Source organism: Gymnoscopelus braueri, assembly GCF_963280865.1.
Source record: "Gymnoscopelus braueri genome assembly, chromosome: 16".
In the NCBI taxonomy this organism is placed as follows: Eukaryota; Metazoa; Chordata; class Actinopteri; order Myctophiformes; family Myctophidae; genus Gymnoscopelus; species Gymnoscopelus braueri.
In genome coordinates this window covers 30,228,899-30,244,253 of record NC_137616.1, presented here as the reverse complement: position 1 = coordinate 30,244,253, position 15,355 = coordinate 30,228,899, and the positions used below count along the sequence as shown (strand labels likewise).

Here is a 15,355-nt window from a genome sequence, read left to right as displayed (position 1 = left end):
TTAGTAATGAAGGCATGAAGAGATCAGGTTTAGGGGTTAAAGTTATGCCTGATTTACGTACTATAGTTGCGTACCGGTGTTGTGCACCAAAAATAGTCGATCTACAAGGTCACAACTAAGGCTTTAGGGGTTGTGTTTAAAAATGTAAAATTGCCATTTATAAATTGCCATCCTTAAATTTTGATGTCTTCACAAGTAATACCAACATGTGTGCGTGTGTGTGCTGCTTTGACAGGAACTGGTGTGCGTACGTGGTGACACGCACCATCAGCTGTGTGATGGAGGACGGGGTGGAGACGTATGTGAAGCCAGACTACCAGCGCTGTGCCTGGGGGCAGTGTCCCAGAGTGGCGTAAGTATCCAGCTCTCCCTCACACGCACACGCACACGCACACGCACACGCACTACATGACAGAGGAAATTCTCTCTCTCCAGTTTAATCTCTCTTTTCGTCATACTCCACCCTCTGAATTAAGTCTTTCCTTCCTCTCTGCCTTATAACGATTATTTCTCCTCCTCCTCCTTTCCCATCCTCTCTATTCATTTACTTTATATCTGTCTCTGTCTCTGTCTCTGTCTCTGTCTCTGTCTCTCTGTCTCTCTGTCTCTCTCTCTCTCTCTCTCTCTCTCTCTCTCTCTCTCTCTCTCTCTCTCTCTCTCTCTCTCTCTCTCTCTCTCTCTCTCTCTCTCTCTCTCTCTCTCTCTCTCAAACAAGATACAAAACAGCTTTCTGGCTATCTGATCTATTTAATCTAGAGATTCCACAAATGCTGTATACTTTTTTTAATATTTAGCTTTCATTTCATTGGGGCTGTGACCGTGCTGAAACATTTTTGAAACAACCACATTTGTCATTGATACATCATAGATGGCTGCCGTCATAGATTTATGACTGATGTCCCAGTCTGTCAAATAATGTTTGGCATTGGTTGTAACTTGTAAAATAAGCCTCTCCCATAAACATTGGAAGCCAATCATAGCCAATCAGCAGGTCAGCCATGGCTGAATGTGTAGTCCCTGTTATCAGACTTATGTATCAGCCAGCTCCATATATGGAGTTCTAAGTTAGTTGTATCCAAATATAGGTTCCATGATGTCAGTGTGGCAACAGCAGTAACCATAACGACCGTGACTCACTCAAACTTAGTTGGTAAGGGCCCCCAAGGGCTGCGGCTGCGGTGACTGTTTCTGTTGTGTCTGACATCAGTGCTGACGGTGTCTGACATCATGCTGTCAGGCCCCTAAGGGCCACGGTCCAAGTAAAGTGTGTAGACTCTACACTGTGTGTCACTCTACACTGTAGAGTGACAGTTATCCAAGGGCAGAGAGACATGCGAGACAAGAATGGGGTCCGACTCAAACCTGGGTCCTCGCACTCACTACTAGGAGCGTAATATAGTCTGTGTGATAACTGTCTGAGCCACCAGGCACCCTTGTCTTCTAAGATATTTACAACGTTTGGAGTGTTTTAGCCAGGTCTGCCATGTTGATCCCCTGTGCCTGTCTTCAACCAGAGCTAGGGGCCTTGGCATAAACCTGGGCTATGTTAAGAATGAACACATCGGGGGTTCCAGGCACCACAGTCTAGCCGCCCTACTCCTGTCAAAACAACCTCTGCTTCTCTCTCTTTCTTTCTTGCTTTGGTCTTTCTTCTTACTATCCCCCTTCTCTGCACTCTCTTCCACGCTAGGGTCTTGATTTGGCCTCGTCTTGGGAGGAAGCTGGCTCACTTTTTCACACGCTCACAAACTTGGAAGTCGGAGTCTTTTCTGTGGCACAAAAAAGGATCTACAGGAGACTGGAGCGTACCTCAAATGTTGCGTGTGGGTTCACAGCAAAATGTGGAGCGTTAATTTAACTCTGAAAGTGTAAAAATGGACCATAATATAATTTCAGAGTTAAATTAACACTCAGGACATTACTTCGTGACCTGCAGTATTTTATAGCACTTGTTAACGTGCCCAGGAATTTGCTATGAATCTTCATTAAGGCTTCCGGCCACAGCCACTTTATTGCATTGTTACTTTAAGCGTGGTTCAGTTCGGCCACAGAGCTGGATAACACATTAAAAGAAGCAATCACGAACCTGAACCGCCAAGTGAAATGTTTTCGATGGACTGACTTTTGGATAACATGTCAGGAATAATATTTTAAAGAAGGCAAAAGTCATATGAACTAAACCTCACCCGCCACTCACATCAGCAGATGATCACTGCTTCCTCTGTTCTGCAATGCGCTGTTTATACACCTCACCTTTCTTTTCTTTTCTTTCTTTCTTTCTTTCTTTCTTTTCCTTCCTTTTTAGCTATGTATATATGCACCCTCTACACCATTGGTTCTCAAAGTGGGGTCCGGGGACCCCCAGGGGTACTTGAGGGGGTTCCAGGGGGTCCCCAGCTAAATGATGGATAGAAACCAAATGGACCCTTATGGGTCTGTAACTCTGAGAGTGTACAAATGGAACCTCCATTTGTACACTCTCAGAGTTAAATTAACATTGATTTTACAATATAAATTGGGGTCCCAGGGATAGAAATGCCATTAAATGGGGTCCTTGAAATTAAAATGGTTGAGAATCACTGCTAGAGAGCCGTAAAAATCTTCTCTTATGGGGGTCCCTGGCTTATCTTTTCAAATGGGGGTCCGCGGGCTATTAAGTGTCAATTTGGGGGTCCTTGACATGAAATAGTTCGAGAACCAGTGCTCTACACCAGCGACTCTCAACCTTTTCAAGGACCCCCGGTTTGATGTGCAACTTTTTTGGCTGGCAACCCCCCCCCCCCAAAAAAAACTTGACCAAGTCACACAACCCCCGTCCTTCACGACTCACTGACCTAACAACGTTCACTCACTGAACAAACGTGCGTGCGTGCGTGCGTGCGTGCGTGCGTGCGTGCGTGCGTGCGTGCGTGCGTGTACGCACACTTACCAAACAGGTGCGTGCACGGCTGCACACATGCACTGCTAGGCTAATTAAAATAGGCACGGCAAGGTTTTGATAAGAGGAGTAATATTACACTTGGACTGTGCATCTGAGAGGAAACTGCGCACCTCTTCTCGCAGCTCCAGTAGCCAGTGGCCACCCATGTTCCTTTTCCTCTTTATGTTAGAAAAAACCTTTATCTGTTTATCTGTGTGATTTGGATGTTTGTTGTAGAAATACCTCCTCATTTTCACTGGCGTTAAGCTTTCGTGTGTCACAACCTCAGCACAGTACATGTTGGGGCTGATCAATTTCATAACATGGCAGGAGAATCCACAGTAAAAAAGCCTGCTGGTCCTGCAGGAGTTTTTACTGTGGATTCACCTGTATATTTATTATTTCTACAGGAGTACACACAAGCGTCCTCGCTCTCTCTCTCATCCTCTGAAAGAAAATGTTGCCTACTAAGTAAATATTCTTGATTGTGCTTCTAATGAAATATTAACTGAGAAAACAGAAAATGGTTAAAGTTATTTTGTGTTATGTGCTACTGTAGCCTATACAGTGTTATAAGCCGAATAGAATTAGAATAGCTTTTATACATGACCCTATAAGTCATAAAATACTTTATAACAATAATCATAACACAATGTAAAAAACGTAATTATGAGTTCTTATAACTATGATTATACAGTGTTATAAGTGGATTATAATGCATTATAAGTATGTTTATAAAGCATTATAGACGTGGGATACATGAGCAAGTGTTACCAATCAATATAGTTGATTATAAATAAATCTATTGGAAATGTTTTGTGCTAAGAAAATAATGGATAGTTACAACGCTACTTCACTGTTCCCTGTGCTTCCTCAGGTACCGGACCTACAGGAGGCCCAGGTACAAGGTGGCGTACAAGATGGTGACGGAGATGGAGTGGAAGTGTTGCCACGGCTACTCGGGCGATGACTGCCACGACGGCCCGCGGACGGGCGTCACCGACGCCCAGGTGGACGCCGGTAGACCCCGTGTCACGCACACCGGCTACAACACAGGAGGGGACGGACAGAGAGGACACGGCGGAGGAGGAGGTACTGTGGGAATATTAAACAATAATGATATACTACAATATGGCTTTAGGATGAAAAATAAACAAGATGTTGGTTTAACTCATAGGCCGCCATTATCGCATTAATGCGATCTAATAAACAGCGCGCCTGGCCGCCAAGATCGCATTAATGCGATCTATGGTCTTTATTGATCTTTATGCTCTGATCACGCTATTCTGTAATGAAACAGTCTAAGTTTCAGGTTCCACTTACTTCACCCACCACTGCATCCGGTTTCATGACTTGGGTTCCGTTTCCGGTTTTACATTTTTTTCCCCCAGTCATTTTCGACCATAATAGGGAAACAAACGGTTTTTCACGCGCTATAAAAAACGATCGGAGACCTCCCCTCCTATAATCTATGGTCTGGGTGACGAACAGTCATCCCCGTCGTGTATCACATCGTAATTTTCGCCGATCAGAGAATGTGAGACCATTTCACATCCGGTTCATGTGTTTGACTGTGTGAGTGGGTGTGGGGGGGGGCGAGTGTGTCAGCGAGCTGATCAACCTGGTATGTGCTGCTCTCTAGTGGTGGAACGATCAAAACGATTCAAATGTCCAGCCTGACTTTCTATATGTGAATTAAATAACAAAATAACGAAACAAAAAAACACAATCGCTGGCAAGGGCAGCTATGAACAAGGTTTTAACTCTGGCAGTCAATGAATTTACCCGTCTGCATGGGGTTATTTTAATTTTAATACTGTGTTCATTTATGTGTATGTATGAGGGGATCTGGGATCGGTGATATGAAGAATGGATATTACTAACAATTTATCTTTAATAAGTCCCTTACTGGGTTATTGAGTTGCTCTTCTGAATGCTGAGTACATACAGAAACAACACAGTCTATTGTTCCTGTGTGAAATTTCAGAGCAGTCCATGATATAAAGTCTAATGTGCTTACACACACTCTTGCTCAATGAACCACAGTATACTGAACATTCAAATGACGTTTGAAATGTTTCCCAACCAATCAAGATGTACTCAATGTATCTAGTGAGTCACCTAAACATCTCCAAAAAGTGTCCTATAGTTCTTTTATGGAAGTACGAAATAAATGTACAAGATAATGATGTTTAAATAAATATGCGGTAGATATGCCTAGCCCTAGATTATAGTCGGAAAGAATTCAGCCAGCTGCCCTGACTCATTAGCTATTACTTGGAAGAGACTGAATGGTGAAGCTAACCCTAACACTTCCCCTGTCTCCAGGCGACAATGAGAAGATAAGACAGCTGGAGGAGAAGATCCGGAGTCTAACCAAAGATCTCCACACCATGCAGTCAACCATACATGGCATCAATGACAGACTGTAGGTGCACTATCTTCCGTTGCTTTTATGTTATAATTTTTTTCCCCATACTATTATTGTTCAGGACATTCAAGTACTACACTTAATCTGCATCTGATGCATGCAAATCCTGTCCTCATTTGAATTAATCCCAGTAAATGTCTATCGTCTGTTATGAAGAAAGAAGACATTCTGGCTGGGATACACTGACATTATGCGGACAGTGGAGCATTTCAGTATGCACATGCCGTTTTCCTGCTTACTGTTGCTTTTCACCAGTCTGCACAAGGCCATTTTTCATGATCAGCATCTTCTGCTCATTCCATGGGGGCATTTGTGATCATGCATTACTAACCTATTAATGCATATTAATCATGTTCCTTATTGCCAGTGCTGGACAGTAACAAAGTACATTTACTTGAGTACTGTACTTTACTTGAATATTTGTATGTTTTGGATACTTATGACTTTCACTCCACTACATTTCAAAAATAAATATAGCACTTTTGACTCCATTACATTTCTAGGAGGGGAAAAAGTACATCATGAATTAACCACTTAATCCTGGTTTTAAATATCATGAAAATAGCAGATTGACTAAGCAACCTTCACTTGTAGTTGAGTAATATTTGACCAAGAATATCTACACATATACTTTGACTCAAATACTGGAGTTGAGCATTATCAACCCTTATATAAGAGAGGGATATATACACTCCTGAGTTCTGTGTGTATGTACTGTAGAATAAAAACACTCAGTTTCGTGTGAGTTTTTCTCAATTGAGGAACATTTTTTTCTCCACACCTCCAAATCCAACCTCTCTAATCCCTACAGATTGTTATCAGCTCCTCATACCCTCCTTCCCAAACAACATTCCCTGTTTAGTTTTTTCCCAATTTCAGAGGGATGGCAACCATTTACTTACCCACAATCCCCTGTTGTTGGCACAAAGTGTTAAATACACCCCACATGTTTACGGTAGAGCTCAGTCAATGTTAGGAAAAACAATTAACCCCCCCCCCCTTTTCTCTCTCTCTCTCTCCCTTTCTCTTCTATTCCCCCTTCAATCCCTCCTCTTGTTTAGGCCCAGTCTGAATGGAGCCAGTGTGCCCTCAGACGCAGCTCAGCCACACATGAAGGAGACAATAAACAGCATCCAGACCAGACTGGACCAGCTCTACAACACAACACAGGTAAATCGATCGATCGATCAGTCAATCAGTCAATCACTATCTGTCTATCTGTATGTTTATCTACCTACAGTACATTATCTACCTACCATCTATGATGAAATAAAACAGGTTACGTCATTCATTCATTCACTCACTCATTCACACACACAATTTCCGCTCCATCCGTCAGGTCCATGACCAGACCCTGGTCAACATCAACAACCACCTGGGTAATGGAAATGGAGGGGGCAATGAGCTGGATGGAGTAGCCAGGGGTGGAGGTCAGATCATCAACACTCTGAAGGAGGACATACTCAGAGAGTTGGAGTCCAGGGTATCTCTGTCCTGCTCTGCCTGCCAGGTCAGCCTCAATAGCTCACATTATTTAGTGTGTCTGTTTGTGTGCGGATCAAGTTGTGTTATACTGGTTAACAGCTATGGATCGACATGTATATCTACTCGCGGGCGTTAAAATCCTAGTGGAAGCTTTTCTCCTGTCTTTCCTGAACATCTGACATGTTGACAAGAATTCCCAATGTTTGTCAAGAAAATATCCAGAAGCCTTTGTACAACCAGAGCCGTCTGGGAGAAATGCGGGGTCCTTTTTTGCGGTTTTGGGCGGATATTTCCGAGTTTTTGGTGGTTATTTGCGTTTATTTCTTTTTATAACTCTTAATAAATGTGATGTGATGTGATTTTTTTTCTTTTTCTTTTTTGCGGGGCTCCACCAAGTGCGGGGCCCTGTGCGGCCGCACCGCTCGCACTACCCTTCCTGCGGCCCTGTGTACAACATTTGATGTTTTATGCTTTTCTGTATCTGTTTGGGCTCAGGCAGGTGTGGAGGACCTGAGGCGTCAGCAGCAGGAGGACAGAGAGAGGATCAGAGCCCTGGAGAAGCTGCTGAGCTCCATGGACCAGCACTTAAGACAGGGCCTGGAGATCAGCCGCAGGGAGACGGAGCGCTCCCAGCAATGCTGCGGCACAGTCACTCAGCTCCAGAAAAAACTGACTGACCTGGAAGTCCGCGTCAGTTCCACGGCAAACGGTTTCGACGTCATCAAAGGGCGCCTGGACAAAGAGCTGGCCGGGACGGTAGGAGGAGGAAAGGGAAGGGTGACGGAGGACAAGTTGAACGGCAGGCTGAGAGAAGTGGAGAAGAGACTGAACAACACCATGAGGAAGGCGGAGCAGAGGTGTGCCAACACTGGGAACAACGTGAAGGACGGCGTGCAGAGAGAGGTCACTCAGATGCGTAACATGGTCCTCAGCCGACTGGACGACCACAGCTTCAAGATAGGAAAGGTAGAGCTGGACGTGGCTGTTCTAGGAGACACAGTCACGGACCACAGCAGACGCTTAGGCCAGTTGGACAATGTCACGTCCATCCTCGACAAACGGTTAACGTCGGTCACTAAAATGTGCTCGGAGACCTGCGGGCCCAACGGCAAAGGCCGCAAGACTGAAGACACGGTCAAAACGTTAGAGTGGAGGGTTGTCGCCAACCAAGAGGAGATCCAAAAGTTCGACACCAGGTTGAAGGACCTGTCTGTCTCCGGGGACTCGCTGATGGACAGAGTGATCAACCTGGCAGAAGACATCACGAAGATAAAGGCCGTGACGGGAGAGGACGGGGAACACTTCAACCGGATCGTCAACGAGGTGGAAACGCTGGGCCGCGACGTCGACGACTGCTCAATATGCAGCAGCGTAGAAGAAGACTTGCGAGCGTTTACCAACTCCACCAACAGCGCCCTGGGCAAGTGCCAGACGGAGCTGACAGACATGCGCAGGAGAGTGGACTCGGACGAGTCCGTCTGCTCTCAGGTGTGCTCCAACCTTCAAGAGGAAGTAGGGAGACTCCGAGGGGAAGTGGAGGAGTGCACCGGGCAGTGTAAGAAAAACATCAACGACCTTAATAAGCAACTGGAGGGTCACAGTGTCCACAGTGGGAGGTTAGGAGGGGAACTGAAGTCCCTCAAGGGACAGTTGTCAGGGGTCACGGTTACCTTCAACTCCATAAACGACACACTGAAGGGGCTGGGAAGGACCGTACAGCGACATGGCAACACCCTGACAGATCTGACCCGCAAAAAGGACAACATTATCTCTGAGGTGAGGATCATGAGAGGATTATTATTATAATGGTGCTAAATGCTATACTACTGCTACTACTGATAATAATAAGTACATGATGCAGCAAGCTTTCGTTAAACACAACATGGTTCCTGTCATATATCATGTATAGTATATTTATTATTATATATCTACAATATTGTTTTTCACGATGAAGACAATATTTGTATTATCTTAGCCTTAGATATGAAAATATCGAAGGCAAGGAAAGGCAAGCTTGAATTACCTTGGATTAGTTTCCCTAACAAATAACAAGTTTCCCCAAACTTACAGCACCCACGATGGGGTGCTGTAAGTTGTATATATTTAGTATGTATGTGTATTTAGAAATTATGTTTATATTTTACTTTACCACAGGAAAAATCCCACGAACATTCTTTACTGTACTGTACATCTTAGATACATACTGTACATTCAGTACACACGTAATATTTCACACACATTTAAAGAGTATATTCCCCAAAAGGTGGACAAGATCCAGAAAGAGCTGACAGACCACATCGACAACTCCAAGCTTCGCTTTGGCAGCCTGGGCAGTGAGATACAAACCATCACCAGCAACTATGTCAAGGAGGTGGGCGAGTGCCGGCGATCCAGTGACGGCCTGGAGCGAAGGCTCTCCAAGATGGAGGGCGTGTGTGGGAGGCTGGACTCCGTTTCCGAAAGCCTGCAGAAGATCAGGGAGGGCCTGAGCCACCATGTTTCGGGCCTGTGGGTCTGCGTTAATGGACTCAACGCCACTGTTACGGCCCACGCTGACGCCATCGACACTATCCAGACGGTCGAGCTGGAGAGCGTCCACTACAGGCTAGACACGCTGAACACATCGGTTCTGGAAGTGGTCAAAGAGTTCCACAGTTTCACTGAACAGGACTTCACGGGTGAGATGCTGAGACAGCAGTTATTGCTTTTATTGTTTGACATTTATTCTCTTATGGGAGAAAAAATGCTGTGGCAGGGTTATCGCAGAATTAAAAATACTTGTAGTTTATCATGTACACATGATAAACTTGCATGTTCTGGTGAATCTGAACGGAATGTCATGGGTGAGTCTCAGTAACTGAAGGGCATGGGATCTGAATTTAAGACATGGGATACTGCTTGAGAATTTGCGAGATGGGAGGCAAGGTCAGGCCATGTGAAGAAACAGACCAAAGGAAGGATCCGGCATGTCTTGCCTGGTGATTAACTGTTGTCCCGCATTAACATTCACTTAAAAGTCTGTTAAGTCTGCAGTCTGTCTGAAAAAGGAGTTTCAGTGAGGTTGTGGGTGAAGGGCACAACAGTTTAAATCTCTGATGTCTCTGGAGCATAAATGTCTTTGGTCTGCTGATTGTATTTCTAAAGAAGACAATCTTAGTGAAGAGGACTTTCAGTGTGGTGTGTGTTCCAGCTGTGCTGTCTCTACAAACATTCTCAAGGGTGCGCTTTATTTCTATTACAGGCCCGTCTGGTTTGCCGGGCCCACGTGGCGAAAGGGGCTACCCAGGACCCCTGGGTCCGAGGGGGGGCCAAGGAAAAGAAGGTCCTCAGGGCAGAGAGGGCAAGAGGGGACCAGTGGGACCCCCAGGTAAAGATCAAATAAACTTGAAGAAATGTATGAGTGTTACTGTCATAAACTCCAAAATAAGACAGTATTATAACGATACGGCCTCCCTGTATCAATGGCAAGTTACTCATGAACAAAGCTGCTTAACTGCAATACGGTATTCAGTGGCGGAGGCCCCCTTTGTCTGAATGGCATTTTTCCAGCACTGACAAACCAGCCATGGTCATGTTGACTGGCATGTTGATGTCACCATGGAGAAAAAAGTAAACAATGAGCTGTCAGCTGTGATGCTGAAACAGTTTAGGATTATTAATACATTAACATTTCAGGGGCTCATTTTATTCAAAGTTGTTAAAAAAAAGAAACTTTATTTTATTTCACCATAATCTTCTGCGGTTCAGTTACTAAGATTATGCTCTGTGATAATTCAACACAAAGAGCGATGACATAATATGAATAATAAATCATTAGCATCTCTCAGTGAAACTGTTCTTATAATATCTCTCATCTTACATTACAGGTCTCAGAGGTGAAGAGGGTATGTGTCATTGTTATAATTGAAGATAAAAGAAGCAGTTTATTTCTAATCTTCATTTATTTCATTTTAAATCAACCTCTGCTCTTAACAGTACTTCTGTAATTGTTTTCCCATGAATTAGGTCCGGCAGGGTCAGACGCCAACGTGCCACGTCTCTCTTTCTCGGCTGCCCTCACTCGCCCCATGGGAAGTCCGGGAACTATCCTCTTCAACCACATATTTGTCAATGAAAAGAATGTCTATAACCCACGAACAGGTGAGTTTTGGGCCCAATTGAACATTTAAGGAGTTCCTTGTGTCTGTGAATGTCCTCCATCCCCAGTTTCTCAGCCCCTCCTTTCTTTTACTGATGACCTTAATGAAAACTTGAATCTAAATCTTTAATCTAAACCTTAATGTCAGGTATTCTAATCCAGCACATGAACTGTATGCATATTGTTCCTTATCTCTCTGCCTTGTCTCTCACTCCTGTATGCATCTACTTATCTATAAGTCCTTGATGTCTTAGAAGTAATACAATATTGTGCATGTATTCTTTTTTTTTTAAATCTATTATTTCAGTGTGTTCTGTTGTGTTGCTTAGTTGTTTATGGCTTCCCTAGTAACTATGTATTTCCCTTAAAAATACAAATCTAACACTAAAAGACATAAGTCATACAACCCTGACTACCTACTGTAACTTGAACCACCTCCCTGACATCCTTGTGACCCATGTATTTCCTCCAGGGCATTTCACAGCACCAGTTAGTGGCAAGTACTTCTTCAGCGCTACGCTGACAGGCCACAAGAACGTGAAAATTGAAGCGGTGCTGTCCAAGTCCAACATCGGCGTGGCCCGCGGGGACTCGGCTGGGTACCAGCCAGAAGGCCTGGAGAAGCCCATGGCAGAGGCCAGACACACCCCAGGGGCCCTGTCGGTCTTTAACATCATCCTGCCCATGAAAGAAGGAGACACGGTTTGCATTGACCTCGTCACTGGAAAGCTGGCACACTCCTCAGAACCTTTGACCATCTTCAGTGGAATGTTGCTATATGAGACTGTCTGATTGGACGCAGTCTCAGCATGATTGGTCTGTGGGAGGCAGACGTTCAGTATCCGACATTATGATTGGTCTGCCAGCCGGTCTGCGACAAAGCCATTGGTTGGACTGTTGGGCGTACGGAAATTTGTATTTCTGCGGGCAAGACTGAATGAATTCAGCCAGAAGAGAGGGAATTAATATTGTACATTTAGTGCGATGAAGGAAGAACATTTTCAATCACAATGATTTCTTTGTGTTTCACAGCTTTAAGGAAAATATTAATCGGAGCAAAGAGCTATTCTTTTTTTTTTTTTACTCTTTGACATTCAGTTGTCTTTGGAAAGAAATGCCACTGCAGGGTTCTCTCATAAAGAAATATTTTAATGTCACAATATAAACTTGAATGTTATAATGTCATTATTGTAAGCCAGCTGTCAGCTCTCACTTATTCATCAAAAGTTGAAGTCAAATGAATGAAGAAATTGGATATTGTTCCCTTTATAATACTCACACAATATCAGTATGGAATATTTGGAGGGTGTTTTTCTTTTGTTCCAGTGATTGTCATTTCCTACCCTTAGCACGCAGTTTATTTTCTTCATGACCACAAGCACCCTGCCCAAAAGGTCATTTTCCTTTAAAACAACCAAAAATAAATAAATGCATTCAGGGGAGCAAAGTTCAAACCACTATTCTTTTAGAGAAGGACAATGAACTTGGTGGAACGCTCGATAGCAAACCACAGGATTTCACCAAACAATGAAAAAGATCACTTTAGGAACATTCCATTACCACGTACCTAAGGACATGGAGGAGGGACGTAAAACAATACAAGGAGGGATGAGGAGTTTTTCATACTCTAACAAGGGTCATCTAAACTTCTGCAGAGGATCAAGCTTTAAAGTTGTGTGGCTGTTACTATCCGTCTCTCTGACAGTGGTATTTCTATTTAGAGCTGTAGATAGCAAGTGATGAGGCTGCACATGCCCTTGTATCTGTGCCAAGATTCCCTCTTTTTACACACACACACACACACACACACACACACACACACACACACACACACACACACACACACACACACACACACACACACACACACGCACACACACACACACACACGAGCGACCGCGCTTCCTTTCTCCATAGAGGTCTAATTAAAATGCAGTGAGCTAACATGAGACACTTATTGTACCCAGGAACCATGGTACAGTATGAAGAATGTTTATTGGACTGATTTGGTTCAGAGGCTATAACTATAAACTGTGTTATCATCACACAGGTCATGTTGTGTGTGCTACAGTGCACTTATCCAGCAGAGTGGGCCACATATGACATCATACTGACTTTATTTTTTATTGAAATACATTAATATAAATATCAATACATTAGGGTTTTGTTACCCTATATCTTTTACAGAAAGACCCCTTACTTCACTCATTAATAGGTCTGTCTTACAGTCAACTTTGAACCAGCACAAGTTTGGATGCATTGTTCACCTCTATAGAATGTAAATATTATTTTTTTGCCATAGTAAGTTTTTTATAACTTACCACTCGATATTTTTTGTCAGGTACTGGATGTGTTTTTGTATATTTTACCACATATGTGCCTCAAATACAGATTTTTACACCGTTTATCTAAGCAGTCCGAGTTTTGTCTGGATATCATTGTGGAATTTTAATGTGTTGGAAAGGTCTTGATGCAATGTCATAAAGCAAACACCACAGCTATTTGGCACCTCTTCTGTGTAACCTCATTTGTTTATTCAACATAATCTACTGTAGGTTTAAACCAGTGGTGGACAGTAATGAAGTACATGTACTCGAGTATCTGTACTTTAATTAAGTATTTGTATTGTTTTGATACTTCACTTCACTACATTTCAAAGATAAATATTGTACTTTTGACTACATTTCTAAGAACAGAAAAAGTACATTAGGAATTAACCATGAGCCTTATTTCAAATATAGTGAAAATAGCTGATCTACAAGCTCACATGTCGCGATGCGTTGTAGATCTGCTATTTTCATTATTATTGATATATTTTTATTTTTTATTAAGTTTATACAGTGCAAAAACAATTTAGAAGGGTGACCACTGTATAATGCAAAATAATAGTTGTAATGCCTTCAACCAGTGTGTGAAATCATGTCAGATATGTACAGTATGTGTGTGCATGCGTACTGTATATATGGATGTACAGGCTATTGACCAGTGGTTGGCTTAATGGTAATATGTTTATTGATTTACACAACCACTCTGATTGGTTTCAATCTTGATTGACAGACCACACCCTTACCACACCTGCCTTCATTCAAGTGATTATGATATGACCCCTTCCCTATGAATTTGACACACGATTTCACATGCTTAGTTACCATTGCTGCCTGAGGAGGAGTTCTTGTACTCATAACACTTTTCTGAGTAGTCTGTACGATTTTCAGCCAATTACTTGCACATTTTGCCTAGACAAAAGGTTGTAAAATAGCTGTTTGAAGGCATTAAAACTATTGTTTTTCATTATACAGTGGTCTCCCTCCTCAATGGTTTTTGCATTGGATTTTTGCCTCCTTGGGAACCCAAGGACTCTCCACTTTTTTGTGTGGCAAAGTTTTAATACAGCAATGCATTGATCAGATTGGAAAGAAAATGCAGGCTACTTTACTACTTTTGAATACTCAAGTACTTTTCCACCTCTGGTACAGACAAGAACGCATAGAGACACACGGGGACTACAAATTTCACGCCCACTTTTGAGACAGCGCCGCTACTCGAGGTCCGTTAGAACGATGAACTGCAGCTGCCAATGCAATCCCTATGAGAGGATATGAGAATTAGCCTACTTTTGAAATATTCGTACATTAACTGGAGACGATATTGATTTAAATAAAAATATGTTTCCAAATGTATGGAGTGTCTTTGTCAACATATCTTCTTGTTTTCTTAATAGTTGATGTGTTTCACATTTAATTTGCCACTTTAACGAGTTACCCATAATGCTAACACAGCAGAGGGTAGACAGCAGACAGGCATTTCAGTGACATCACTGTCTTTACGAGCGCCGAGCGCCGACCGACAGCGTACCCCACTGTAGTAGAGGCAGGAGAGGCGGTCGCCTGCCCAACTAAGATCTCGCCTCCCCTAAAAAAAAAAATAACCCGAAAATGTGTCATTGCGTGCTTAATGTCCTCAAAGTCACGCATCCAACAAGCTTTGAACTGAGCAGATTGGACCTTCTGTTCCAGAGATAATGACCAAAACCTATTGAAAACGGCCACTTTCGCCAGTTTTCTGGGTATTGAAAACCTCAAGGGATGCGTCCGTGATGCGACCACTTAAAGTCTGGATCTCCGATGCTAGCGGTTTTGACATACTGATGGAGTATATTATAGTATATTGTGGGTAGTATATCGAGATGAAAGATATGGGACATTAAAAAGGACAAATTAAACAAATGGGACAGATTATTAGAACACAAAAAAAATCGCTACAGCCTCAGTAGTTAACCAGTGAAATGACGGTATTTTACAATGCCTCTCATAGAGATTGCATTGAGAGCTGCAGTTCATCGTTCTAACGGACCCCGAGTGTCAAAAGTGGGCGTGGATTT

General features: G+C 43.1%; 1 protein-coding gene across 1 annotated transcript in view; it reads left to right on the top strand.

The window, feature by feature from the left end:
• Positions 1–13,379, top strand: part of emilin1a (elastin microfibril interfacer 1a) — a 27,275-nt gene extending 13,896 nt beyond the window's left edge. The window contains exons 2-12 of the mRNA XM_080453954.1: positions 236–352; positions 3,798–4,012; positions 5,249–5,348; positions 6,413–6,521; positions 6,691–6,861; positions 7,332–8,612; positions 9,100–9,514; positions 10,078–10,203; positions 10,703–10,720; positions 10,842–10,976; positions 11,447–13,379. Of these exons, the coding sequence (XP_080310080.1) occupies positions 236–352; positions 3,798–4,012; positions 5,249–5,348; positions 6,413–6,521; positions 6,691–6,861; positions 7,332–8,612; positions 9,100–9,514; positions 10,078–10,203; positions 10,703–10,720; positions 10,842–10,976; positions 11,447–11,766 (3,007 nt within the window). The 3' untranslated portion in view covers positions 11,767–13,379. The remainder of the gene's footprint in view (positions 1–235; positions 353–3,797; positions 4,013–5,248; positions 5,349–6,412; positions 6,522–6,690; positions 6,862–7,331; positions 8,613–9,099; positions 9,515–10,077; positions 10,204–10,702; positions 10,721–10,841; positions 10,977–11,446) is intronic.
• The last annotated feature ends 1,976 nt before the right edge of the window (positions 13,380–15,355 follow it).